The sequence below is a fragment of the Anopheles maculipalpis genome, chromosome 2RL, assembly GCF_943734695.1.
Source record: "Anopheles maculipalpis chromosome 2RL, idAnoMacuDA_375_x, whole genome shotgun sequence".
NCBI classification, from domain to species: domain Eukaryota; kingdom Metazoa; phylum Arthropoda; class Insecta; order Diptera; family Culicidae; genus Anopheles; species Anopheles maculipalpis.
In genome coordinates, this window is record NC_064871.1 from 18,901,661 (window position 1) to 18,929,317 (window position 27,657).

The window sequence follows — 27,657 nt, forward strand, 5'->3', positions numbered from 1 at the left end:
TCATTGATCCAACGTAGCTGGCGCTAGCCGAAGTGTTTTACCTGCCGTACTGGGCAAATTGAGCGCACGGGTTAAAATCGGCACCAAATCGCCGTTACAAAAAAGTAAGCTCCAGCTCACGAATCAACGCGAAAAGTGTGTGTGTGTGTGTGTTTGTGTAGTACACAATGAATAGCAAGCTGCATCTGCTCGCTGTGCCCTTGCTCAGCCTGCTCATGGGCTACGTAGGTAAGTACTGCCGGTTGATCCTTTTATCGTTGTTTAAGTACTCTTACCGCTAGCCTCGGAATGACACGGTTCACTGAGATATTCAAGTGCATATGCCCTATACCAGAGACCTTTCAGCAAGGGAAGCAATTTTTTTACAACCAACTAAATATAAACAATCAAACAACTTCATCACGGGCTAAATGACGAAGACACTTATGTAGCACTTTTATACCTTTTGGTTTAAATGAGTTGGAAGCAAAAAAAAAACCAAACAACAACCGACACCCGACATTATACTCCATGTTGAATCAAAGCGATACAGATTAAAATAACTTCCTCCACAGCCTCTCACACGATCGCACGGCTTAGCGGTGCTTTACTTGCTAGGCCAGTCAAATGTCAAAAGTTGTCGACTCGGCGGCTCGTGACTGCTCTCCTGTCCAAACGAGTGGGGTTTTTTTTGGTATAAGGCTTTTCCTGCTCAGCTGGGGGAGCCCTGTTTTCTGGCTATCGAAAGTATTTCATACTTAGTAGGGAGTAACCGTTAACGTGCACGACAAACTTTCCTCGACGCACGACATTGGCCTCGGAACTTGGAGAAAAGCTGCAAACTTTTCACCAATCCTCTCTGAGAACCACACGAACACACAACCCTACTGGACGATGTTTAATTTCCACCGATTCCGATCCCAGTCGTGCAGTACGGCCGGTAATGGGTCAGCTTGGATGAGGTTGAAGTATTTTGACAGTAAAAAAATAATGCCACACTGCATAAGTCGTGTGCAAGTGTGTTTGTATGTGTGTGTGTGTGTGTGTGGTGATCCTTTGCCAACTTGTGGTTGACTCTTCACACAAGTCATATGTTTCGCTTTTGGGAAGGCCACAACTTCCGTCCTCGTCAGCAGGAGTTAACTTCTAATACTGTTCCGCAAATGTTTGCTGCTAGTAACTCTGCGGCTAACCAACTATTAACATCACAAACAATTTACTTTCATGAACTTCATGGTGGATCATCGTGGCCATTTGATTTTTACCTGCTAGCTAATGCTACTTACTAGTGATGGGAAGGTTTCCTTTTTCTTGGAAAGAAACGGAACTAGTTTTTTTAAGGAATGGAACTTACCTTCCCGAAAACCTTTGAACCTACTTTAACAGACAATGAAAAGTGTGTGTTAGTGGAGCTAAAGCCCAAGCTAAAGCCCAAAACGAATCATTCGAGGAGAAGGTATGTTGCTATAGGCCTGTGTTGATGCTCCTGATCATGGTGAGAGCTTCCTCCTGTTACAGGATGCAGACAGGGCTCTCTATACCATTCGAAGCTCAACACAGTGCAGAAAATTCGCATGTTTAGGAAACAAATGAAGCATTCTATTTGCCCGTCCGATAGGCGCTTAGGGATCAACGATTCTAATAGGTTTAAAACGCAATTCTCATCACTTCTGTTAACAGTTTTCCTTACTCATTAAACTACATTTGGAACTAAATGAAACAGATGTACTCTTAATTGCAGTTCATTATTTCTATGCTTACATTTCTGTAGAAATGATCATTTTTCTATAGAAATGAGCTCATTGCTTGCAACAGCTTGCAGCAATTAACGAATTTAATCACCTGCTTTAATCACATGTTCACGATTGAAACCGATTAAAATGATTGATGGATGAGATTTACCCGTTCTCTAACTAAATCATTCCGATTGCAATGCATTACACTCACTAATACCGGCTTTGAGCAGCAGCAGCAATAGCTGGAAAGGAAATTTTTGTTCCCGATACTCAATACCGCGCGCGGTCGAGATTAACCTTGCACAATAAAAAGCCTGCTAGTTCCAGACAGAGCGAAGCAAGAACTAATTATACACTCCACTTGCATACGTTTAATTTACCCAAGCGAGAATGCACCTAAGCACTTGTCACTGCCTCGCCAGCAAACTAAGGAAGTTCAGTTCGCTTCAATTTTTCCCCACCATAAACACTTAACCTTCTTGCCTTTTAGTGCCGCTGGCCTAGCACTAGCCGAAAGAGCCTTTGCTGCAATGACACTCGTCGTCGTCGGATGCAATAAGCTATGTCAATGTTTTTGTAATCATACGGCACATGTCAGCAATTTTCCATGCCACACTCTGGCTTCCCTCCTGCATTCACATTTAAAAGATTTTTGGTTCTTTTATTAGTTTATGGCTACTACCGGGTAGGTTTTCAAAAGCGATCCTTACCCCAGTAACACTTGCCAGTAGCGCTTTCTTGAGCGCCTTCTTTTCAACTCTGGCACCACTTGAAATGTCTCACTCCTTCCCGCACACATATGCAGTGGGCAAGCTAACTCAAACACGGCCTCGCTAGTTTTACAAAGGCTCGAAGCGAGCACCACTTCACATGACCGAGATCATAGCCTCCCCACTGTGCAGAGAGCTTTTGTGTTTGTGTGTGTGTGTGTGTTTGCAGGAGAAAGCATAAGCGTGGATAAGGAAATAACAGCCACTAGTGAAGTAATCGACGCAAAGTGAAGTCAAGACTGACGTTTTACCACGCACAGCTAGGATGCTCGTTTTTCTTCTGCACATCCACATACACTCAAACACATGTACTTCTATTCACAGCAGTGGAAGGACATTCCAAGAATAAAAAAAATCTCCCCTTAAACCCTTAAGCGCAAAAGGGAAGAAAGAAAGAGTTCCGAAACGTATAATAACTGCTCGCTACGCTGTGTGGTGTGGCCTTTGCCTTTGCCATGGTAGCCGTAAGGAAAGCTATTACAAGCGCTCTTTGTGGAAAGAAGCGTTCGAGGTGTAACCGCCACACTTCCAGCTGCAATCCCGATTGCCGGGGTTTGTCTTCCGGCTGAGCACAAGGACACTTTTCAAGCAGGCAATAAACATTGTTGACAGCCACCGTCCAAGTGGCGTTATGCGCTTTTTTTTTCCTCTGCTCTGCTCGAAACATTGTTTCCTTCCGGGTAGCGCGTTGTTAGGACCGGTGCTTAGTGGTCCTGGCGGCACTGGAAGCACTCGCTGTGGATTGTTTTAAATGCTAAGGTACGCAGTGTCTGGTGGGAGGTCTCAAACGGAGGGGTGTGGGTTTCTGTGGCAAATTGAGGAACCATTTCCGTACGGTTTGTTGTTCAATTCAGTTTTTGCTCGCCAGTGCTTTTTTGAGGCTAGTTAAGATTTGTGAAGGCTACCCAATCATAGCTCTTGCAATAGTGATCGTTAGAAAGTGTTTTTTTTTGTTTGCTATATTTTTTTTTATTCGTGAAGAATTGCCAGTTAGTATACCTTTTTGTTTTGCTATAATAGGCTAATATATTTCGTTACAATATACAACCCACTTCTTCTTCTTGGCATTACGACCTTTTAGGTCACCCCGGTCATCGAATGGCTTACTAAATTTGCAGATAGCTCGTAGATGGTTAGTCAGTCCTCAGCACGCAATAGTTCCAATAGTAGATAAGCCACAACCGCTATAGTTTTGTATTAGTATTAACTACTTTTTGCACAAAGAGCCGAGTATAGTCTCAGACACTCAAAGCTTACAAATAAACGAGAGAACAAAAGTCCTCACCACGGGGGAACGGCTTGGATGGGATTTCAACTTCTATCCTACCACAGAAAGACCGGCAGAAAAAAACGGGAAAAAGCGGCCGAATTTGTGAACCAAACAACAGCTGGTTTTAGCACCACGATAACGCGCCCTCCCATACGGCCATAATTTTGCGGGAGTTTTTCGCAACAACTGGCAACCATATTGTTCAGCAACCGCCGTATTCGCCATATTTGGCACCAGCCGACTTCTGGCTGTTCAACAAGGTAAAACGGCCATTTCGGGGACACCGTTTTGACAATATCGAGGAGATTGATGCCGCAACGACGGCGAAACTAAAGGACATCCCAGCATCCGCGATTTCCGCCTGCTTCGAGGAGTGGAAGAAGAAGTGGAAGAGATGCATTGCATCGGAAAGAGATTACTTCGAAACCTTCGTTTTGGCCTAATAAAATGAACCATTTAAGAAAAATAACGCAAAGTCTCTTTATTCTTCGGGTACAGCAGTAAGTCGATATTAAGTTGCTGCCATAAAATAAATTAGCTGCGTTAGAAATAGATGAAATTAACGTGTGTACATAATAATATAATTTATACTTTTAAATATGAGCAGAACTGACCGTTAAGTCGTTGGTAGTTCAAACTACTGTTTGCTCTTAGTTTAGGAACGACTAAACAAGCTCATCATTGGTTTTTAAGCAACTTGACACGTGGCCTATTTGATGTTTGATACACAAATGAATAACACCCTTTGATAAAATTAGCAGCCTTTCCATTCAAAGTAGACTTTCCCCATAAATCTCGTGCGGCTAATCAAGGGTGACACCACATGGACCTTTTAACATAAAGTCTGCAGGATTTAATCGGTTGGCAGTATATCTGATGCCTAGACGCAACAACTCTTCTATCTGGGCAAGAGGGATGGCCGCAGCTAATGTGCGCAGCAAAGCCCAAATAATTCACTTACTGTGCATGAATCATCAGACCCGCCTTCTTTCGTCACTTCTTCATCGGAATCCGAACAGCTCCGTTGAACGGAAAGTTTTCCATACATTCAGACGCACACATCTAAGGGTAGAAATGGAACGGTAAATTTGATTTGTAATCCAAATTAGCACGGCTAGCCTTCTACAGTCTCTCTCCCCATTGCTTTCAACGTACGGAGGACGTTTGGCTTCAAGCCAATTTAAGGTAATGGAAATGGATGGAAAATGTTGGGGGGCCGATTACCACCAACTTTAGCCACGCGAGTGTCTCGACCCTTAAGCGAATCTCGTGGATTTGTGAGTGTTCAACACCTTTTCTATTTCCAGATTAGTCGCACATTTTGGACGGAACTCAAAAGCTCATTTCAACGTCAAATGAATCAATACGATGGCGCTTGTAAGGATTTGACGACAATACGAATTGAGAAATTAACACACAGTTTATGAAATGAAATTTGGAATTTAACCCAACCCATTCCAAATTATAACATCTCTTAACGATCTGCTTGTTTAAATTTGTTTTCAGAGAGTGTGATTAGTTTTTAAAAAATTGTATCACTTTCGAGTAAGAAAGGCAATAAATCAATTATAACCTTCAATAATGCAACCTATACACAGGCCCTTCAGAAAAATGTGTGTCTCATAATTTCACACAACAGTGCAGTAATACAAAATTAAACGTGCACTTAAAACCAATCAAATCGCTAGTCAGCAGCATTCATTAAATCATCAAACGTGGAGTGCCTTTCGCATGGTTTGGATTGATGAACGATCTTATTGACAGTACAACGAACAAACAGGTTTGTACTCACCTCAATACCATGATCGATCTGGTTAAGAATATGCCATCATAAACTCTTCCCACAAGCTTTCAACCCTGTGTATGTACGTTTGCCGGATCGTTACGTTCAATCCCCCAGGGGCTAATACAATCGATACCACCAGCAGCAGCAAGCCGGTTTTCTCATACATCATGCTCACTATTCCGTTTCTCTCGTGGTTCGCGCTGCACCGTGATGCTGTGTTAGCTATGCTGAGATAAGCTTGTGTTGAAATTCATTCCACTTCAACTCATTATTATGATGTAAAGGTTTACTTATGCTGCCTTGCTTTTCCGTGTACCAGCCGCTTCCTAGCATTTTACCTCACAGTTCCAAATGCAGCAAATTACCTTTCATGTGTACCGGTGCTTCCGATATGGCGCAAAACATAATCCTCTAGGTATGGTTTACTCCACAAAACCATACCGCACTGTACTTACAAACCATCAGACGAAATTCTATGGTGAAATCGATTTTCCGGCTAACCGAAATGGAGGATATTTGGTATTCGCGATCGATAATACATCAGCGGTACAAAAAAACAAACTACCTCCCTGTTTGACGCTTGACTTGGTCTACGTGACTTTGAATACGGGGCCGCTGAAAGCTCACATTACTCACATCCCAGCTTTTTTTGGTGCTGTAGTGCAGTGAAACGTGCACACTACATTGTGGTCTCCAGCGTACTACAGCTTCCATCAGGCAAGCACACACTGGGTTCTTGTCTTACACCCCTCAAATAAATCATAGTCATCAGCAACACTTGCATCGATCGGAATCAATGAAGAACTCGTAAGGAATATATCATCCCACACAACAAACCCGCAATCATCGACACATGTTCGACTTAATAAACAAAAGCAAAAAAACCCAAAGCGCACGGCTCTAGCGCACGTACCACATCCCTAGAGAATGGTTCAATTCACCGTTTTGTGAGTTTTATGTTTTCATTCTATCCCTCGCATAAACTTATCTCGAACGAATGCTTCCCGCTATGTGCATTGTTGAACGGAAGCGACTGAAAGCCCTTGACGATAGTTATTTCTTTAACGTTAGCTTTCTTGCAGGAATACATTTCATCCTTTTGTCGAATCAGTTCTGCTACTTTGAGTGCCTTAAATGCGTGTTAGCCGAATTTCTTCACCAAATAATGCTAAACATACGTTTCTGTACCACAAACCGATGCGAGTATCGAAGATGTAATTCTTTTAATGCTAAAAGCTTTCAAGCCTGTGTTATTCAATTTGTGCTTTCCATCAATGTAAGGTTTCTAAAGCTTCTTCTAGAATAAATGCGTTTCCATTATGATTTACAGTGTTTTATAATGCAGTTTACTTTACCACATTGCTTCACTTCATTCACATTTGTCTATTCACTGTATTGTCAGCCTTGCATGAAAGCTTCTTATAAAATAGTCTTCTTAATCTCTTTGTCTCACCGTATGTCAGTTCAAAGTCACCTCCAAAAGCAGCTAACGGCCGGGGAAGCTAACCGCAGCCCTAAAATAAAAGCAATCTACTGTGGCAACTAGCAAAACACCGTACCACGGTTGCCGTTCCAATTCGCTTCATTTCAACATAGTTTACACGCTCGCTCACATCAGCGACCCACGAATGCGAGCAGTGACACTCACACTAGACACTTTTGTATCTAGATCGAAAAAGGCAGCCGCTACGAAAATTCTAACTGCAACCGACGGCTTCCCTTAGTGCTACCCCCATTTGCCCTGACGTGGGCACCCCATTTTCCATTAGGCATTCCGGTGCTTTTCCATAGACGATTATAACGCTTGCTATCTAATTTGCATACATTTCGGCGAAAAATGCTAACGATAATAACCGGTCGGGCAGGCGTTATGCTACAGCTAAATGGTGCGGCACACTTATTGCCCTTCCCAGGGACTGGATCGTAATATTTAGCACCGCTTCGCGATGTGTCGCGTCAGCAATGAATGTGGCAGCAAATACCATTCGAGTGCGGAAACGACTCAGACAGGCTGCTTGCTGCCGTAGAAGCCTTGCGGAAGCGTTTGGGTTTCTGAGCTGTCTCATAAATGCTTGCGGTTAAGGTTGTGCCAGAAGTGTTTTAAAACTGGCACCAACAATGTACGCCGCTTGCGTGTACATTAAGAAGCCCGTCAGTCGGCTTCTGCAGCTCGCCCAGATAGGAATTCGAGCAATTGAAAAATGGCTTCCTGCTTTTAAATTGTACACGCCTTTGCATGTCGTTTTACATTCGCATGTCGGATGGGATGGTAATTAATTTAATAATGGTGAAATCAAGCTAAATTATTCACATTTCACCATCTTACAGACAATATGCACCATCGCATTAACGAGCATGATGAACATTAAAGCAAAAACATAGGATTCGATCTTGAAGATGTTTTTTTTTTTGCTCTTTTTACTGTAACGTCAGCACAGTAGACTAGACTTTTATTTTAAGTGTCCTTTGCTTCTTATACATATTTTCCGATGCAAGGAAGCCAGTTTGAGGTGAAAAAACTGTTATTTTGCATGTTTCATACTTGATTCAGGGCATTAATAAATAATAATATTCTTAAAAATATCACCTGTAGTAGTGTTGAGAAAATATGCTCAATTGCTGGATTTATTCCTATCGATCCATATCCAGTTACGGATGGGTCTTCCGAAATCCTATCTGAAGCCGGGACTTTGCCGAAATCCGATCCGGAACACGATCGGTGGTTTAGATCTAGGATTCGATCCAGGATACGAATAGGTATCGAATTCCGATCGTTTTGGTAAGAAATCAAATCCTAGAGCCCGATTCAGCTTCGAGTTCCCATCACTAATATGTAGCACTCACTCAACACAAGTGTATCCCTACAAAACTTTCGATATTGCTCGACTCGAACGCGCCCAAAAGACATTTACCCGGTTTGCAGTTTGCAAATTCTTTCAAATACCATATGATACTCTACCGCCTTACTTCACCAACTAGGTTTAGAAACTCTAGAGACACGCCTATCTCATCCTCGATCGTCTTTCATTGCTTCCCTGCTCCTTTATAATTGTGATGTTTCTCCTCTCCTGTCCTTAATCGGATTGCATGTACTTGTGCCCCCATTCGTTGGGGGATCCATTGTTTTAAAAATAATTTTACACTGTTCGATTTCAGCCTTTCTTTGTCTTCTTCCTGCTCTCGCCTCCGTTTTCCAGCTTCCTCATAAGTGTTTCCCATCCGTACCTGTCCCCTCTCCCTTTTTCCCCTCGGTTCTATAAGGAAAATACGATATTGTGAAACCAATAGTAGACAACAATACAATACAATACAAAAAGACGTATCCGCTCTTGAACAAACTGCCCTCGTTAGGAAAACGCCGATTACGCAGTCGGGTACAAAAGAAAACAATCCTTTTGGCGTCAAAGGCAACACAGTGAATCCTATCACATTTTACACCACTACCGATTTCTTAATAGTGGCTCCAAAACCATGACACTTCATGGAATCGTTCAATCGTACCAATGCATTTCGAGAATCAGATCAATCGTAACATGGCCAAAATCTACCCCAAAAACCCTCCCGCAGAATTTAAATTTATGTCCCTGTTTCACCATCGAATTCTTCTTCGGCACTACCACTGCTTTATAACGAGAGTTTGTTACCTGTTAAGACCAAATAAAATAAAAAAGGAACCTTTTTCGTAAGAAAAACTCCCCATTCAAACCGTCCCCAAACAATCACTGAAAATGTTTGTCCTGCCAGTGACCCGTAACCATGAAGTTCGCTATCAGATGGAAAAGAACTTGACTTTTTTTTTTCGTTCTCTCTTTTCTTTCGAACCCATTACCTTACCAAAAGCACGGTGCTAGAAGTCAGGGATAAGATTTGCCTGAGAATTTCCAAGGTTTTGGGTGAATGGTTTAAATGATTCGCAAACAGGCGCACAGCACAGCCACCACGGCAGAAGTGAAGCGAGCGCATTAGCAAATGAAAACTCTGTCCGTAAAACGTGAAACTACATAAAACGGGAATAACGCACTTCAATTGCGGTCCAGCTTCAGTTACGGTTTCGGTGGATAGCAACGATAAGCTAAGAAAGTGTGAATAAGGATGAAGAAGTACTCTTCACTAGCAGTTCTAAAGCGGTCGATGGGTTAACAGTAGTTTTGCCCATCTTAAACGTACGGTAATCAAACGCAAGGAACGTACACACCTGCATCCAATACACTAACGGGACGATTATTTTGACGCTTAGTTTTACGGGGATACTCAACGACGCGGCACGCAAAAACGCACGGAAAAAAGGCACCATAAAAGATCACTTCACGTGAGAAACTAGCTCATAAACTGTCCCGAAGGCTTACCACGGTATCTCCGAACCCGTATCTGCTGGAACGCGCACGAACCATTTAACATTAAACAAATGCGTCCACCAAACGCGAGAAGCTCGAAAATCGCTCAACCGTCCGCAACGCGTCCCGCCAACGGTAGCGTGTTTAATAAGGAATGAAACGACACACCTCATCACCTTGACCGGGTGCGTCCCATGTCGGTGGAGTGTAACCGTACCGGTAAAGATTGTAAAGTGACGACACATTCTTTGTGCCGTCCCTTCGGGGAAATTCTTGCTCACTGCTGAGAAAACCTGCATGTAGCAGTTAGCTCGTCATGTGTGTGTTCAAGAGGGCATAGCTGCGAAACGAAGCTAACCTTGTCACAACGAGCGCAGCATCTTTTGGGTTGGTTTCAGCTAAATTATTTACCACAAGTTCCAACAACACTTCAAACGCGAAGGAAAGTTAGGCAGGCGAAGGTAGCAGCTGGCACCGCAACTTGCGCTGGGCTTTCGTTCGCCGCCATTCGAAGCTTCTCGAAACGCCTCAAATATTTAGTGCATACTGTGCTAAAAATAGTTTAAATCTACAGCACAAAGTACTAAAACTAATACATGCATGAGCTAAGCTGCTAGCTTATTTCCTTCGTGCATTAAAATGGCGATATGTTCAGCTTTAAAATGCAATGTTATGGCGTTTATACAAAAATACATGCAAATATAAATTAAATCTGGCCTTTTTTAAACATTCCAAAAGGGTTTGTTAACGTCATCGATAGTCCTGTTAATAATAAGTTCATAATTCCCTAGTTCAATGAAACATACGAGGTGCAATATCCAATCCAAAAAGCATAACACAAGCTACACTGCGCGTTCGGCTATCTAGGTTAAACTGTATTTGTAATTTCCTATCCACAAATAGAGCTTCCAACACAGGTATCAGCTGTACCCGAGTGGGGCAGATTGCGAACATTATTTTCTTCTCTTCTAATTTTTAATTTCCGCCATGCCTTATGGCTACTGGAGATGGTGCTGCTCACGAGCTTCCCATCCTTGCTCCACAACTTTGCGCTGCTGCTGCTACTCAGTAGTGGCATCAAGCAAGCGGCCGTAAACACGGACCTGCCTACATGCCTACATTCACACCGTAACCACTTGCCTCGAAGGGCGAACAGCTTGGTTTGTCGCGTTGCAGAAGTTAAAGAAGCATCCTACTTTATGTTTCTTGTTTGTCCACCCGTACGTCTTGTCCGGACGTTTTGCGTCGTGAACGCTAAAGGATGCCGGTGACGTGCCGGCGAGTTGTGCATTTTATTTTTCCCAACAGCCGGGTTTTGCTATTTCCATTCCACACGATTGTAAACGGTAGCGGCCGAGCTTACGGTTGATGAAGGTATTGTTCACCGATGCCTAAACGGGCTTTGTTCGCAATCCACACCCTTAAACAATGAACCACCAGGCGCCTCCATTGAACGTTTCACTCTTTGTAGCAAACAATGAACCGTGTAGTTATACTCCTAAAATAGCTTATTGATTGTGAAACAATTGTTCAATTTAACGTTTCAATCTACGGAAAAACTGTCATTATATTATGCCTTCATAGTCTCCTCATATCTCGTACTACGTCAACATTACGAGAAAATATGCAAAGCTTGTAATGCATCCTACCTCGCAAAATTATATTTATACAAAAAAAACTTTGCGATCAATCAAGAAACAATTTTCTCATCGATTCCACCATCAGAGGGAAACATTATCAAAGATTACTTTCTTCAACCATGCATCTCCTCCGGATGATGTCAATCCGCTGCAATTTAAACTTTTCCTTCCATTCCTCAGTAAATACTATCCAACTCCAATGTGACACCAATCCATCGCCATTTTCCTACCCAATGCAACCGAAGCGAGAGCAGTAACACAACAAAATGCTACACAAATCTGTTCGATTTTCTGCCACTTCCTTCCGAGGTACGACGATCTGTCGCATCGTGGAATTTTAGTATCCAACGAACCGTCTCTTTGTGCCACGTCTTGCCCGGTTTACCCAACCGACACACTACGAGCGTCGTTTTCACTTGACCTTTGCCGTGCTGTGAAAGACGAACTTTTCGAAAGGCGAATAGGCGGTTGCATTTCGATTGCGCGTCGAATCAACACCACCATTCCGTCCATCCTTGCAAATTCCATTCCGCGCCAAACGTTCGTGTGGACCGAGAGCGTAGACAAGATTGCATCCAGTTGACGGAGTTGCAAGCTTCGGGCGACATCAGTACACATTTTTCGCTACTCACAACTGGCAGGGAGCAGCAGCTGCGCGACGACAGGATGTGTGTCAATGTTGACGTCATAATGCCGTACTTCCGGCAACGTGTCCAAGCTGACAGACAGCTTTTGCTGGTTTTGCTGAGCTTTCCGGAGAGCGCTCACTACTAGTTCACTCACACTGTTCGTTAGTAGTTTCATACGGCTACGCTCAGCTTTTGCATAACCTCACTCTCCCATGGGGTACTCATGGGTCGGGAGCGATACAGCTAGCTTTAGAGATGAACGAAGAGCGAGATTTGCTGGACTTGTTGTTGTTGGAGAGTGTCGACTGCAGGAGAAGCGTGTGACACGAGCGCAGGACGGATGCTCGAGACAATCTTCGTACTGCCGGTTTTTTTTTTTTTTTTTTTGGTCGATTTTTTATCTTACTGACCAACGTACTGTAGCTGATTGCGAGTAGGCAAATATTTTCAAATTGCTACCCATAGCAAGACTGCTAACGATCGAAACCAGCTCTTTTTTTTTCATCTGCCCAGCCGTTTGAAATTACACCGCACTGATCAATCGAAGAGATTCCGAGAATTGTTCAATCAATCAAACGATTTCCTAGCCTACAATCAGTAAAGGACAGAATACTTTGGCGCTGGTCACCACAATTGACAATCAATTCTCTATCGACCGCAAGGATTATGCTGACAACTGACAACTTATCTTCCAAGAAACATCCGTCAAATGTTTCGCTTATGGCAACAATTGCGGCGATGACGTTTAGCAGTTGAAGTGAACGTTTATTGATTTAATCATAACTTATGTATGTAAATTCAGAGACAATTAAATTGCTTAAACGCCAACTTTTGTATTGCTTCTTTTTGAATGTCTATGTTACGGGTAGTTTTCCTGCCTAGACTGTTTTAGATTTACGCGCACAGCATAGTCAGTGTCCATAACACATTTTTTAATTCGATGAAATATATATAATTATTTGGGGCAGGACCGTTTCTCCATAAGGTAGGATGAGGATTATTATCCCGTTCGGACCGTTCCCCCATGAAGAGGACTTTATTACTATGTTTTTTCAGCAATGCTATTAAGCCATTAGATAGATGACTGACATGACCTAGCAGGTCACTAAGCCTAGAAAAGATAGAAAGATATTTAAATTTGTTTTTAAATATAAAAGCATACTTGATAACAGCAAAGTTATTTCGGACTAAACAATTAGTTCCCATCAAATAATGTCAAGTAAGTCATTTGAGAGGAACGTTTGTGTGCTAAATATTCTCGGAAAAATTGAACGAATTAAAACTCGCCTGGCGTTAGTAGTTACCCTTTCCCGACTTTATCCTAGTCAAAAATAGCAGCAAAGGTTCCATTTCCAACTACACGCTGAGGTTCACCTGAGTGTTGTTGTTTTGTACCATATCCAACTCCTGCACTACCATCACCCAACTAGCCAGGTCGATCCCAGCTAATGTAATTCTATCGCTTGATGACACCCGACAAGCGTCCCAGCTTCCTATTGCTCACACAGCTTACCATTTGCCAAGACAAACGAGCACACCACTCGACGAGAAAACATAATTGCACCGCACACGATTTCCAACGGGGGGCAACGAGAATCAGGGAGGTAAATAGTAACACATCGGCTTCCTTCGGTCAGAAACGTTTGGTCCTGGTGCTGAACCGTGCCATTTCATGGCCTGCGGAAAATGTTTCGCATTTCGAGTTCAGCTTCCGTTTCACGTACTTCTGTACCACGAGGTACGATCGTAATTAAATTCTTCGACTGAAACCTCAACACATACACGCACCCATGCACCCACCAAACTCAATCAACTTATTCCGGCTCGTGTCACCGAAGGGTGTTGCTGCAGGGAAATCTTCAACCTTACACGTTTTCAGCGCCTTGGTTCACGTGCTGTGCAACTACAATAATCAATGGGTTACCCAAGTTGCCAAGTGCCCAAGTTATGGTACAGCACCACCATACTGGCGACCGATACGTACGTCAACGGAGTTGAGCACATGACACGATAATGCACTGGCACTACAACCATGTCTAAAAATAGACAACATTTTAAATCGATTATAATTCGTTGAGCTTTAAACACGCCGTATCCGTTTGCCAGAAGGCAAACGGCAAACAGCAACGTTCCAGCGCTCGTGTTTTCCGGTGCCCAATTATGGTGCAAATAAAGTTCCAATAAAATTTCAACCAGTTCCATCATTACCCGTCCCGATGATACATGATAGAAAACAATTTAATTATGTATATATGTATAGGGTAGCATTTTATGTGATCGATAGTGTGTGTGCGACAGCTGCGTTCATTTTGAACTGTTTTTAGGCCTGGCGTAACGTTATGGATAGGTAATGCAATACCCCATGTGCTAGAAACATATGGCCAAATAATTAAAATTCAAAAAAAAATCTGAATCCAACTTAATTGGTTGAAGTGTTGCCAACAAAAAATTCATTAGAGAACATTAGAAACATATGGTTAGTGATATATTACATACTGCCTACTTCTTCTTGGCTCAACAGTCTACTAGGTCAGGCTGGTCTTCAAACTTGTTGATGCCAAGTACTTGAATAGGCAGTCCTCTTTACGGAGGAACAGTCCAGATGGGATTAGAATCCCATTCCTGCCGTGTGCAGATCGGCACGGCTATCGCCTCTACCATCAGACCTTCCCCATAATTTCCTACTTCGAAGGAAATGAGTTGCTAAGCTAGCTTTAAGCTTCAATATTTAATATATATGAATAGATATTGAACTAAAACTATGTATTGAAAAGCTGTTTTCTGAACCTGTTTTTGAAGTTTATCAGATTTTATCGATTTTGAGTACAGAAGACCGAAAGGTGGAATAAACATTTAACCCGTTTGAACTGTGTGCGTTAAAGCATGCCAAAGCTCTGTTGTTAAACACATAGAACAATGTTTGTGATAGTAAACAATACAATCCAATTTAATCGCCACGGCTCATTAAGCACAACACTGAAGCGTAGCATTTGTTTAGCCAATTTCTTCAATTGCTTGTCTACACAATTCCTGCATACATACGAACTCTGTACGCCTGATTATCTTGACCTTTGCACACCTATTCCCAGTACACTGCCACACACTTTACAGCTACGGGCTTCAAGGCTACACAGCTCGATGCACTAAACAAAACGGCGCAAGGTGGAACCTACAGGTGGAAGAAACCAAGCGAAACCCTACCCGTTGCTACCGAACTCATTCACATTCAAGTATTCTTCAAATCTGAATACTCGCTGCAGGAGCGTTAAGCCGGCAATCGTTCATCCCGGTACTTTCTGCTTTGCGGTAGATAGCTGCGCCCGTTAGCTTGCCATTCCATCTAGTACTAGCGAGTGTACAAGATTATGCACAACTTTCCCCGCGGAAGTCTTACTGTACGTTCGTAGTTCTAACAAGACAAATTTGGTACCGGTGTGGAAGTCGTAACCCACCACTTATTCATCTCGCTTTCCTAGCCTTTCTCTTAATCCTGTCCCTTGTAATTTGCTTTATGAGTTAAAGTCCCACTTGAAGCAGGCTTGAGCACTGTTAGGACATGCCATTGCAGTACAGGGGAAGCTGTTTCTCGATTCGTCTAATGTTTGTCATCTTGCGCCTAAGACGCTCGTTAGTTTGCCAGGCCAGGAGAAGGAATAGTACAACAAATTTCAATGGCACGAACTTTCTGCCCTTTAGCTGCCACAGTTAATCAGGAGTAATGGAAGCGCAGACCATGTTTTCGGATGAAACAAAGGCATCTGTATGTCCTCTATATATGTACAATGAACGGATGGTGGTGGATAATTCTATACTTGCACATTTAGCCTGTCTAACAACAACCACTCGGAGCAATGCCTCCGATGATTCATGCCTCCAACACTATAATTAACCCTTGAAACGTTGTTTCGATTGCAATAAAGATAATGTTACAACATAATTATATTATTTTCAGTTCACTTTTGCATTTCGATTGCATATCTAACAGTCCCGGTTGGATTGTGCCAAAGCGACACTTCCTAACTGCCAACCATGCAGCTGCATTTCTCCGTAACATATGAATATTTTACTTTACAAATAGCATGGTACAAAGTCATCAATAACAACATGATTGAGATGAAAGTTATGTGCTCGCTTCCCGCTTTCTTTCATCTTTTTTTTCCCCTTCACTTATGCTCATACAGCGAGCAAATTCTCTCAGCAAAAGTAAGTCGTCTACTCAAACGAACTTTCAAAAGCAAATTTTCCATTGAACCGAGGAAGTTTAGCGCAACTATTTGAAATGTACGATCGTACGTATCGTACGCTCAAGTGTTTGATATGGATATTCAGTCAAAGCATAATCGATTAGCGACCATCGTTGGTACTTTGCGGAAAGTTTAGAATCAAAGCAAATCGCTAGTAAAAAAAAACATCGTTTGCCGCTTCAGTGTGACGTTCCATTCGTGTTGCATACTTACCGTGTTCAATCTGTTTCTTCTCTCTTTACAGCTAGCCTAGAAGAGGATTGTGTCGACTTCCAGGGAAACTCGGTCGCACACGGTCTACTTTACGTACCTGGACCGGGCGTGTGCAGTTTGTGCGTCTGCTACCACTCTGAGCCGCTATGGTGCAAAGCAATATACTGTGATCCTCCTTATGTAAGTGTTTGCAGATCGAACAGTGACCAAATGATAAAAACGAAATATGTTTCATTTTCCACATGACACAACAATAAACCTCCTTTTTTAGTGCTGTTCATTGAATCAATTGAATCAAGTTTTTTTTTTTCACTATAATAAAAGCTGTAACAATAGTTTTCTCAGTGTACTCAGGTATCGCTACCCAAACAACGATGCAATAAATTTTAAAACAAACAATCACTCCCAACCCAATACAAACATTTACACTCTATGGCTACAACATCAAAAAGCGATGTTACAATGCAGAGCGTTGCTCGAAGCATCTTTACACCGGTAACCATCGATCGGAATCGCTTGTAACGAACGGGAAATTAATAATAAAATTTAACAAAATGTTTGCAAGGATCTCTCATTGATTTTCACAACACAACACATCCTATGAGAGTGCTTTGTACTTGGTTCAATATAAAAAATGTCTTCCATTTGATGACGCTACCCATGCAAAAACGGGAGTGTAATTAATGATTACCGCCCAACGGATGCTAAAATCGCCCGACAATAATTTTGCTGCTCTGAACAAATTGTACAAAAAATAAAGCATCCACATGATTCGATTACACAGTGGAAGCGTTGATTTTATTGCTCCACAGGAAGCACATGTCAGCGGGAAAATTATGCAAACATGTTTAACAGTCGTTGTCGTTGGAATCTGTTCTGTTTGCTGATGAGGTGGTACCACTGGTACCAATTGAAATCACTGTCATACATTGTGATGAGGCAGTGACGATCTATCGATTAAAAAACACATTCATCGATTGTTGTTGAACGATGTTTTCAACACAAAATTGATGTGATATAATGCTGCGATTGGAATAAATTAAAAAAAACGAGTAGTATAATGGACCATTTTAAACTAAAATTCGAGTTATCGCACTAAGAGATTTCAATGGAGTTGTTAGCACAACCATTCGGTTTACTCTTTCGGAAAATTTGTTTACACGGCAGATATGCCTTTCAAATTTATCTAGCCCAAGTTCTATATTAAGCAGCAATCAAAAATCATTCTACGTCCTGTCCTGGTAGTAACCCTTCCACCGCACAGGATATCGGGGACCGAATTAATTCAACCGTTACTTCTACCCCAATGCCCTCAAGCCCCGAAATCGTTTGACATGCCTTCGTTGTACCGCAAGCATCGGCTTTCAAACCAACCGAACAATGTTCCGAAACCGGCCAGAATTTTCAAAAACCGTACAAACTTTTTAATTAGATTCTCCAATTAGCATGCTCATAAACTACAGCCTCAGCTGCGTCTCCGGATGTTTGCCGCCGCTTCTCCAACCGGTGCCAACCGGCCTCCCAGCAACGAGTTCATTAAATCACGTGGAAAGGAAAAACTTTTCCCGGATCCGTACACTGTTCTGTCGTAAAGGTAAAAACGTGAAGGTGCTCGATTCGTAGCGCAAGACATCACAATGAACACTTTGATAGCAGACAGTGACAATCGACAGTGAACGAATCATAAATGCGAACGTGCGCCTTCGCAGCATTGGGAACAGTGCCGGCTTTGCCACTGCCACTAACCACAATTACGCGCGAAAATACCTTCAGCTCGATGGACTGTGTGCGGAAAGCTGCACGCTTACACGATAATTAAATGTTGTTTCCTATTTGTTTGTTGCTGAGCACTATCTAGCTGGTGGTGCTCTTAATCATTTTCGTTTTGCGCTAATTAAGATATTTTTTCCCCTTGAAGATGAAGTGTTGTTTGAAGATGTTGCGGTGAAACTTGCAATAAGCTTTAAGTAGATAAAATAAGCTTCATAGGAGAGGTTTCAACGAGTAGGTTTGCATAATAAATACGAAAGTCGATGGCTTGTTTCATAGCGTTTTTGATTTTTCACATAGTACAAAGTTTAGATTTAAATTATTTATAACGTGGAAAATAGCTATAGATTGGAAAAACGCGTCAAAAAGAACTGTAAAACAAATATTAGCACATAAAAGATATCATCCACACATATCTCGTTCTGTCTATCATAACAAAACGCACACTAGCAAATTGTAAAAGAACACTAGCAAACTTTAAAAAAAAGCGAATCCCTCAACCATCCTGAAATGTCACGAACAAGCTTCTGTTCTTTCTTTTTGTTCTTAATGAAACTTAAGCAAACACTTAACGTTCGCAGCTTCCAACTTGCCACAAACAGCTTGCACTCACCCTAAGGAAGGATCTTTTGATGTGTCAAAAGCTTAGCGTGTTAGTCGTCGAGCGAACGGTCCATTCTCAACGGTTACTGGCGCAGCTGTTGTTTGAAATTATTTGCATACTTGAGTGCTATGAAAAACTACTGCTCACCATGTGTTGTTTGGTGTGTTTGCTCGCTGTTTCTCTTGAGGCACTGTAATGAAGTGTTTCCAGGCACTCTTGGCTGTAGTTTTGGGGTTTTTTTTTGCTAAGCATCAAACTTACTTTATGAACTGCACAAGCACGCCGATCTCAAAAGACTAGTAGCGTTTTTCAAGCTGTGTACAGTTTGTTTTTTATTTAAATATTTAAAATGTTTTGTTTGTTTCAATGGTTTTGAAACAAAGGATACAGGAATGTGCCGGTTAGATGAGCAGGGGCGGATCAGAGCATCAACTGAGCAGATGCTTGATGTGCCACGCTTTCACAGGGCTCCTGCAAAGCTCGGATCTATTAAAAAAAAAAAGCTGACCGGCCATAGGAATATTGAACCCTTGGAGGGCTCCAGAACATAATGAGGGGGTCTTTTGGAAAGTGGATCTATTTTCTTCCGTTCAGATAAGTTTTTCGAGCTTGGTACCGTCGGTACTTGGCACTGGCGCCCAACATAACCCTCTTTGTGTCTGATACTGCATTCTGATTCCAGTATTCTGACATTCTGGCTGGTGGCTTGAGTCTGAAAGTCACTTCAACTTTGTTAACATACAGTAACATCTAACTCACGTATTCCGCCTAAAGTAAGGCCGCCAATCACAACTTCACGTCTGCCTAGCTTAATTCGTTGTGTCAGCGATCTATCGTTGTTAAAACGCATGAATTCAAAAACCACAACAACTTTGTAAGGCTAGTGTAACATAGAACACAAACATTCCGTCAACAGCAAGGCCGCCAGCAACGGCTTCAGATTTCTTTTGCCGAACCTTGTCACATTTGGGCCATAAAAACGATAGGAGAGTATCAAATCTGTAAACATACAAAAGCATTTTTTAAAAAATAGGGGCCACTGAACAAACGATAATGTATACTATTTTCGAGCAGGGAAAGATGTAGTCAAACAGAATCCACATGTTTTTCTAAGCCTTCCTGATGCTCGAACAGCTACTTAACGATCCGGTCTTGACGAATCGAATGACCAAAGGATGTGATCAATGCCGTGGTATACGTTACTACAGCTACAAACCTTGGAGCCGATCCTGTTCATACGTTGAAGATGGGCATTCATCGCGTAACGGTTTGACATAAGTCTAGACATCATGCAAATGAACGCACGATCTGCCGGTAACCCGTGAAATCAGGGACGCTGCGAAACCTGTGGTGAGATGCTCTGCCTTGCGGGATCATGCATAACTCCTGCGGGATTCAAAGAAACTCGTGACCGGGAATGAACCTCTCAAAAATGCTGCCTTCAGAGGCACCTCTACGGCCTAGATGTTTGCTTTTTCATTGCTGGGCCGTCAGCAGATATCGCAACCACCGATAAGCGATATCCTAAAAGCATTATCAAACATGTTCACTGTTCACTATGTCACACTGAATGTTCACTATGTTTTAATAAAGTACTCAAAACTCTTTAACGCCTCCACGAATTGCAGTGCTTCAACTGCGCTGACGTAATATAATTCAGTGAATATGAAATACTGATCCTACTGTACGAAAATATGAGTGTTGTAATGTGTTAATGAAAATATGGGTTACAAATAATACAAATATTTTAGTTTGGCATAAAAGCTTAGTTCTTTCAATAGATAAACGATATCACTTAAACGAAACGTACAAACCCAATGTTAACGCTTGATCAAAACCCTAAACACAACTGATTATATATAGTTATTGCACACGTTCTTCAAACTACGCTCTAAACGTGCCTGGCAAGCTTATTTTGGTTTGCATTTGCACTACCTGAAATTGCATACTGTGCTCATTGAACCGTACCGGAACACTACTCGTAAGCCTGCCATCAAGCAATATGAAAGAGAATGGACGATCAAAGCATTCATCGAGCTAACCCACCAGCCTTCACATGACCTACTAGTGTAACGAATGGGCATACCGGCACAAACGAGGAACACGCACATCCCATCACCATCCTACTCATCCTACACAAGCATCCAGATTTATCGCGTACATTGCATGCTACGTGCGGCTTTTGTGTGGTAACGCTAGCTAAAGCCCCCAGCGAGTGGTTTCGTTACGGTATCGTGTAGATCACGGGGCTTAATGCTGCAGGTATACATGCCGGGATAAATGTCAACCTGGCGTGTAAAACAACCGCTGCTGTACGGCAACCACACGTATGTGTGTTTGTGTGTGTTTGAATGGATCTCTAACGCTGATGTATAGTTTAGTCGCCTCCGTGCAAACCATTCCATCACCCCATTGCTCAATCGTACCAGACGCCTACAGTACTTCAAGGATTTACCTCTTCAATCGACTAACCAAACACTTCCTTAAAGGTATCGTGCTGTATAATCATCGCGAAACGGGAAAAAACTGCATCAAAAGCAGATTAACCTTTCTTCAGCCCAAACACGATGAATCGAATGTTTTTTAAGCAGTTTCTGAAAATTATTACATTATATTTCATGTAAAAGATATCATTCTAATCATATCACTTACAGACTAGTGGATTATCATTAATAAATGGAGACGCCTAGTACATCCTGATCATTTCCTGTGGATTGCATGTTTTAACAAGAAAATGTTCCAGATGAATAATAAGATAGTCAATATTAGCTACAAAATACACTTTTACTATTTTATTCCAATAGTTTTGAGAAATTCGAGAGAAATCAAATTGTAAAATTCACATCTAACGAAGTAAAAAATCTAAATGGAGACGCCTGGTACATGTTAACCATTCCTCATTATGAAGATAGGGAAAAAAAATTGCGGACTTTTATTCATTTTCCTACCACTGATTTTTTCATTTGTTCAAAGAGCTATAAAAAAGTAGATACTTTACACTATAGTACAGACGTTTTCTACATAATTTTACAAAGCTATTCAAAATCGAAGTAATTAAATAGTAACAGATTATTTTAATTCATAGGGAACGAAATATTTTTTAAAACAAGTCCTTGAAGCACACGTACGTCGAACGGTCATCAAACATATGAAACGTGCGGTATCGATCACAAACATTATCACTACCATGTGAGTTCCCAAAAACCGAGGCCATTATAACGAATCCCTTAATATTCGAGTGGCTGCTGTGCGGAAAAGTGAATATTTTTGTAAGGCCTGAACTCATCAGCATCTGTAGCGTCATACAGCGAAAAATACTGCTATTGAAATTCATCCACGATTGAATGAAAAAAGGCTGAATGTAATTTCCCTCATCGTAAGGCTTTTTTTTTTCATACATAAAAGGTAAACCAGACTTTCATACGATCTTATTGTTGTTGGTTTTCATAAATAACGCGTTTCATATTTATAATAATTTGTATAACTTTTTAGGCTGCACTGCAATAACACCTCACACAATAACAAAAAAAACTGCATTTACAATCGTCAGTGTTAACTAAACGAAGTAAAAAGGTCAAGGCAACTGAAGTCTTTTATCATTACTGTAAAGGAACATTAGAGCCGAAGTAAATCATTCTGAAATCTGTACCTTAAAATGCCTTCTGTCCAAATATTGTACTGGGAATCTGAAAATATTCTTCCCAGAATAATAAGGATAATGATGGCACAATAGCTAAGATTTTTTTAGAAGAGCTCAATGTAAAATCTAATTTTTTTATGTAGTGAAAGCTAGCATACAAACAAAAAGTGTTTGTCGTTATTGCCAAAGTTGCTGCACATCGTCGACCATATGCATCAACACAATAAGCGACGTATTAATCCAAACCATGCTCATTATTCGATCAACCCTGCACCAGCGCATCCGGAGATTCCCCACACAATTTACGCCGCGCGCAAAATATCTATACCATTAATTAACGTATACTTCCACCACTGAAATCAACCAACCAAATGAATCTACTTACGTACCCAGCGGATCTGATGCAGAACGAATCCCGACAGACGGTGATAATGATCGTGGACGATAGCTGAAATGCAAGTAACTCTACCGAATGGAAATTTTAAGGCTTCATCGCCACCCGCACCCTACCTGTTGCCATCGTTTAACTGCCATGCCATTACGAACCAGTTCATCAACCATCCACCCGGCAGTAGCTGTTAGTTTGGGAAATAATGCAATTTAACAGCAATTAAGCATACCGTGCGCTAGCCGACAGTACTGCACCGACCTAACGGGTTCCGCTGTTTCATTTGCAAACGAAAGGGAAAAAACCCCATCGGATGTTTAAACTAGCCTTTCAAAGTAGTTTCATACTCCCGGTGGATTTACACCCTACTTAAATTTATTCGCCCAATGTTCGATTAAACTTTTTGGGCGTGTTTCATAAAATGTGGTAAAATCAAAGTTTGTTACGAAAAGCGTACTCTATGTTTGGATTTTTCTCGCCCTCGAAGGATGAGAATTATTTATATCAATAGACCACCCTGCACTGGATAGCTTTGTGAAACTATGTCAGCCATTTTGATGGCAAAGGACGGCATTATGAGACGCTTTCTCTTTTCATCCCCTTTTTTGCGTTCCTCTGCAATATCGAACAATCTGAAACATTTTCATCCATCGTCACAGTAACGGCACAAGAAGAGATCTTCAAGCTGTCGTGAATAATAAAAGACTATGCAAGATAGTCTATAACACGTGCGCTGGCTGTAAAAAACTGTTCTTTATTTGCTATGCTTGAAAAAGCTGTTAATCCTGCTTGCTGTTATACATATCAATACTAATTATGTTGGAGTCATAAATCCACATAGCACATCAATGCGCAAACATGCACAGTTGGAATTACTAATTAATGAAGATACATTATAAAAGTGTTTCTTTTCATTGCACTGCACGTCAGGATTTTTTGTTGATTTTTTGCCATTGGTAATAAATTCCATTCAATGGAATCTCACTACACCCGACTCACTGCACGTCTAGCGTACAAAGCATCTCTCTTTCGCAGAGATGGTAATGTATGAATATGGTTGATCACTATTGCTTTGCCCATTGCTGCAATAATATCGAAAAGAAAACTCTCTAATGAACTTGCTTTCATTAGCTCACAATCAACTGTTATTAGGAGAAAGGTTCAGATTCGAACCACTCACCGGTGATCTCATTTCTCTTAGCGGAAAACCGGATACAGGAACGGAACGAAAGGAAAACGCCAAAGCATCATATCCTTTCACGTGCTGGTGCAGCAAAACCATACACGTTGTCGGCTTGCGGTATACATACTCATGCCCCTAAAGGAGTCGTCGGATAGATTCACGGCTCAAATGAATTGGCAATTACCTCTAACAAGATTGTTGCCGGATAAAAATAGACACGCTGACGTATCGAAGTCTTCATTCGCTCGTGCACGGATCATTGGCTTTGGCCTGCAGCAATCGTGCCACTGATTCTATTGAACGAATTAGTATTAGTTATGTAGTAATGTTGCTGCGGTAAGAAGCAGATTTTACGAAAAACAAGTCATTCCAGTACGTCCGATTGAAGTGGTTTGATTAGTCTTTAATAAAGGTCGCCTCCGGATGATTGCTTTCGGTGCAATCTCCATCATATGCTGTTTAGTTGGAGGAACTTGTGGAGATCATGTGCTTATTTGGGACTCTTAAATGTAATAAGAAAATATTCCAATGTGAAAATAGATATAATCTGGACAAACGTCAGTTAATATGATACTTAGCTCATGCAAGCTGTGGTAAAAATGTATATCACAGTACATTCTACAATAGCTCTGGAGTTTTCCAAGCGCAGTGCTCATTTTCAACAAGCTTTTAACTTAATTAGCTATTGGTGTTATCGAAAACTATGGTCCATAAATATTAAGTAGAATACCTTGGTTGTAATGTCCTTTTCTCGATCCAGCTGTCCGGTCTTAAGGGTTACGAGACTTATTGATACCACGTTGCAGCATAGTCAAACCTCGCAGGGGGAAACGGTCCGGATGAGATTTGAAAACCGGTCCTGCCGTGTGAAGGCCGCCGCAACTAGACCACTGGATATGCTGGCGATCTAATAAAATATTTTTCAGAAAATGCGAGTATCGTTTGGCTCAAAACTGGAGTAAAGGTATAGAAATTATTCAACTAAAGAATAAAGGAGATCATGGAAAGGGACTCCTCCCATGGAAGATATTATGCCACCCAACGTCTGTTACTAGGGCTCTAGTCGCTGGCTGCAAGACGATGACTTATTCACGGCAATGCCTATTCGTGACTGAGTCCATCAACCGATCAATTAATGCACCAGCATTCCTAAGCACTTTGAACTTTTTTGCGCCTTTGAGGAGTTGAGTACACGATGTAGAGCAGCGGTAGGACAGTCTGGCCCCTTAAATTTTATGCGTAAAATCTTTTTCAGGTACAAATTTGGTATGCCCGCGTTTTGTGAGCGTCTGCGTCTGCTATAGGTGAATTTATCTCACAAGGACTTTATGTCGTTAGGAAGAACTTGTATGTCAGATGATTTTTACATTTACAAATACATACAACAGTCCGGAATATTCATGCAGCATCGAAGTAAAGTAATATGAGTCCTCAGATATCTCATAAACATAATAACAAAATCAATCAATCATCTAAAACCAAACACGATTTGTATTCCATGTTCAACCCACCGGTTCTACTTGCTTGCACCGTCGAATGCTACGTACAATGAATTTAAATTCACAACTTCCTACAGCAAGATTCATCAACACCACTTATCGCACTAAGGGTGCTGATTTTCCTCCAATTTGCCCTCCTTCCGAGCGTCTCATCTCGCTCGATGCATGATTTGCCCTTCATCTAATAACCAACCAATCGAACAACATGCAAATGCAATTTCCCTATCCCTGTGCACCGATTCCACCGTGTTAAGCGGGGATGTAGCGCAGTACCCGTAATAAAATTCATTTCACTCAAACCTAGCACAGAAAAAACAGCTTAAACAAACACTCTTCTACACCAGTGCGCCAGCAATTATGTTGCCTCGGGTTGTCTTTTGCCCTGCGAACTGGAAGCGATTGCAGTAAAGCGCAAGCGGTGATGGGACGACCTTTACACAAAATTCAATTGACTCACGTACTCTGACCGATTGGTTGGCATTTAAGCTGGCCACTTAAACTAACAGTGGTCCCACAAATCTAAACCGTGGAATAGAGCAAGACAAGATGAATACAGCGTGCAATGGCTGTCAGGCTGCGGAAATTCTACTTACTAGTTCAGCCTTGTCGCTCTTTCTCTCCGTCTTTTGGCCTATGCCTTGCCCGTACGATTGTTATTAAATCTTTCGCCGGAACTGGTAAGCAGGAAATAAAAGTGGAATCTACCTACGCTCTTCGGCGGCGACCGTCCACAATCGGCAAAGAACGGAGAACAATTTATAGGTTTATTAATTTGGTTCCTAAGAATTTCGCTTACAAATTCAATCAAACGTTCCACCTGCGTAGGAACGGTTATGTATTTGATTTGGTTTCATGGTTTCCTGAACTGAAAAATGTGCCGGGTACGACAGAAAAGACGAAACAAAAGTCTGCAAATAATTTAATCATGTCAACGTTTATTCAATGAACATTACTAGCGGGTTCAGCGAGGCAAAATGAAAATACAAGCAAATCATTTTTGTTTCATTTTTTGAACAACAAATTCAGCCCAATTTATGTATATTATCATGTTTAATAATATCCTCTTTTTTATCTCTTTCTTTCCCTTTCTCTCTCTCTCTCTCTCTCTCTCTCTCTCTCTCTCTTTCACTTTGTTTTTCCCTTTTCTGATGTAGTTCTGTAAAAAGTTTCGCGTAGGCGAACGATGCTGTGAATTTGAATGTCTAGATCCACCCGGTGAGGATGAAATGTATCAGGTATGTACAACAAAAAGAAAGCTTTTACAACACTGTAACCAGTCGGCAGGTATTTCATTAGTAACCAATCAATCGCTGGCTTACCGTTGCGTAAAATCGCTGGAAAAACGTCGGCCATGATTAATTGAAACTCAATTCTCAGTATGAGCCGCGAGCTTGTGAAGCTGCTGCAACCCGTTCCTGTAGAGCTTTGCACAGAAAATAGGTTTTCCAGTTACACAATTCACAGGCAAAACCAACTCCCGTTGGCATACACGACGCTCAGCTCGGGACCACCCCTGTCACAGCTTCTCTAAAATTGCGTCCATAATTTATCGTGTTTTCTTTCCTTCCAAAATCACCGAACCGAAAGGACCACTCTGTGCAATAATTCAATAGCACCGATTTACACCGAGTGGCTTTTTACCTTTCGCGCCTCAAACTAATTTTCAAACTTGCCCTCCAAGTACCCTTGCTATCCACCGCTTATCCTCCATCCCGGAGAGAGCTTTTACTTTCCAAACTACTACTCTGCATTGATATGTTTTTTGCCACCCTTCTTTTCGTTCTCATCCCTCGCAGGCTCGACTACGGAAGCGGGCCGAGATTTTGGCCGGAAACGGGGCCAACCAGCTATCACGGTCCGGCGACTGGTGCTGGCTGCCGGTGAGCCGAGTGGCCGCTGCAAGTCTACTGCTGCTAGCGTTAGTGCAAAGCGTTACGCAAAGGTTGCTGCTGGTACCGTCATAGCTTTGCTG

General features: G+C 41.8%; 1 protein-coding gene across 1 annotated transcript; it reads left to right on the plus strand.

The window, feature by feature from the left end:
- Positions 1-167: 167 nt before the first annotated feature.
- On the plus strand, positions 168-27,657 carry LOC126559322 (uncharacterized). Its single transcript, XM_050215458.1, has 4 exons — positions 168-228; positions 16,633-16,781; positions 26,840-26,920; positions 27,482-27,657. Exons 1-4 carry the CDS (start codon positions 168-170, stop codon positions 27,647-27,649), a joined length of 459 nt encoding a protein of 152 aa, XP_050071415.1. The 3' UTR covers positions 27,650-27,657.

Coding starts and splice junctions, on each gene's coding strand:
- LOC126559322 (XM_050215458.1), top strand. CDS start 168: ATGAATAGCAAGCTGCATCTGCTCGCTGTGCCCTTGCTCAGCCTGCTC. Junction 16,782..26,839: donor TATACTGTGATCCTCCTTAT/GTAAGTGTTTGC, acceptor TTTCTGATGTAG/TTCTGTAAAAAGTTTCGCGT. Junction 26,921..27,481: donor GTGAGGATGAAATGTATCAG/GTATGTACAACA, acceptor CATCCCTCGCAG/GCTCGACTACGGAAGCGGGC.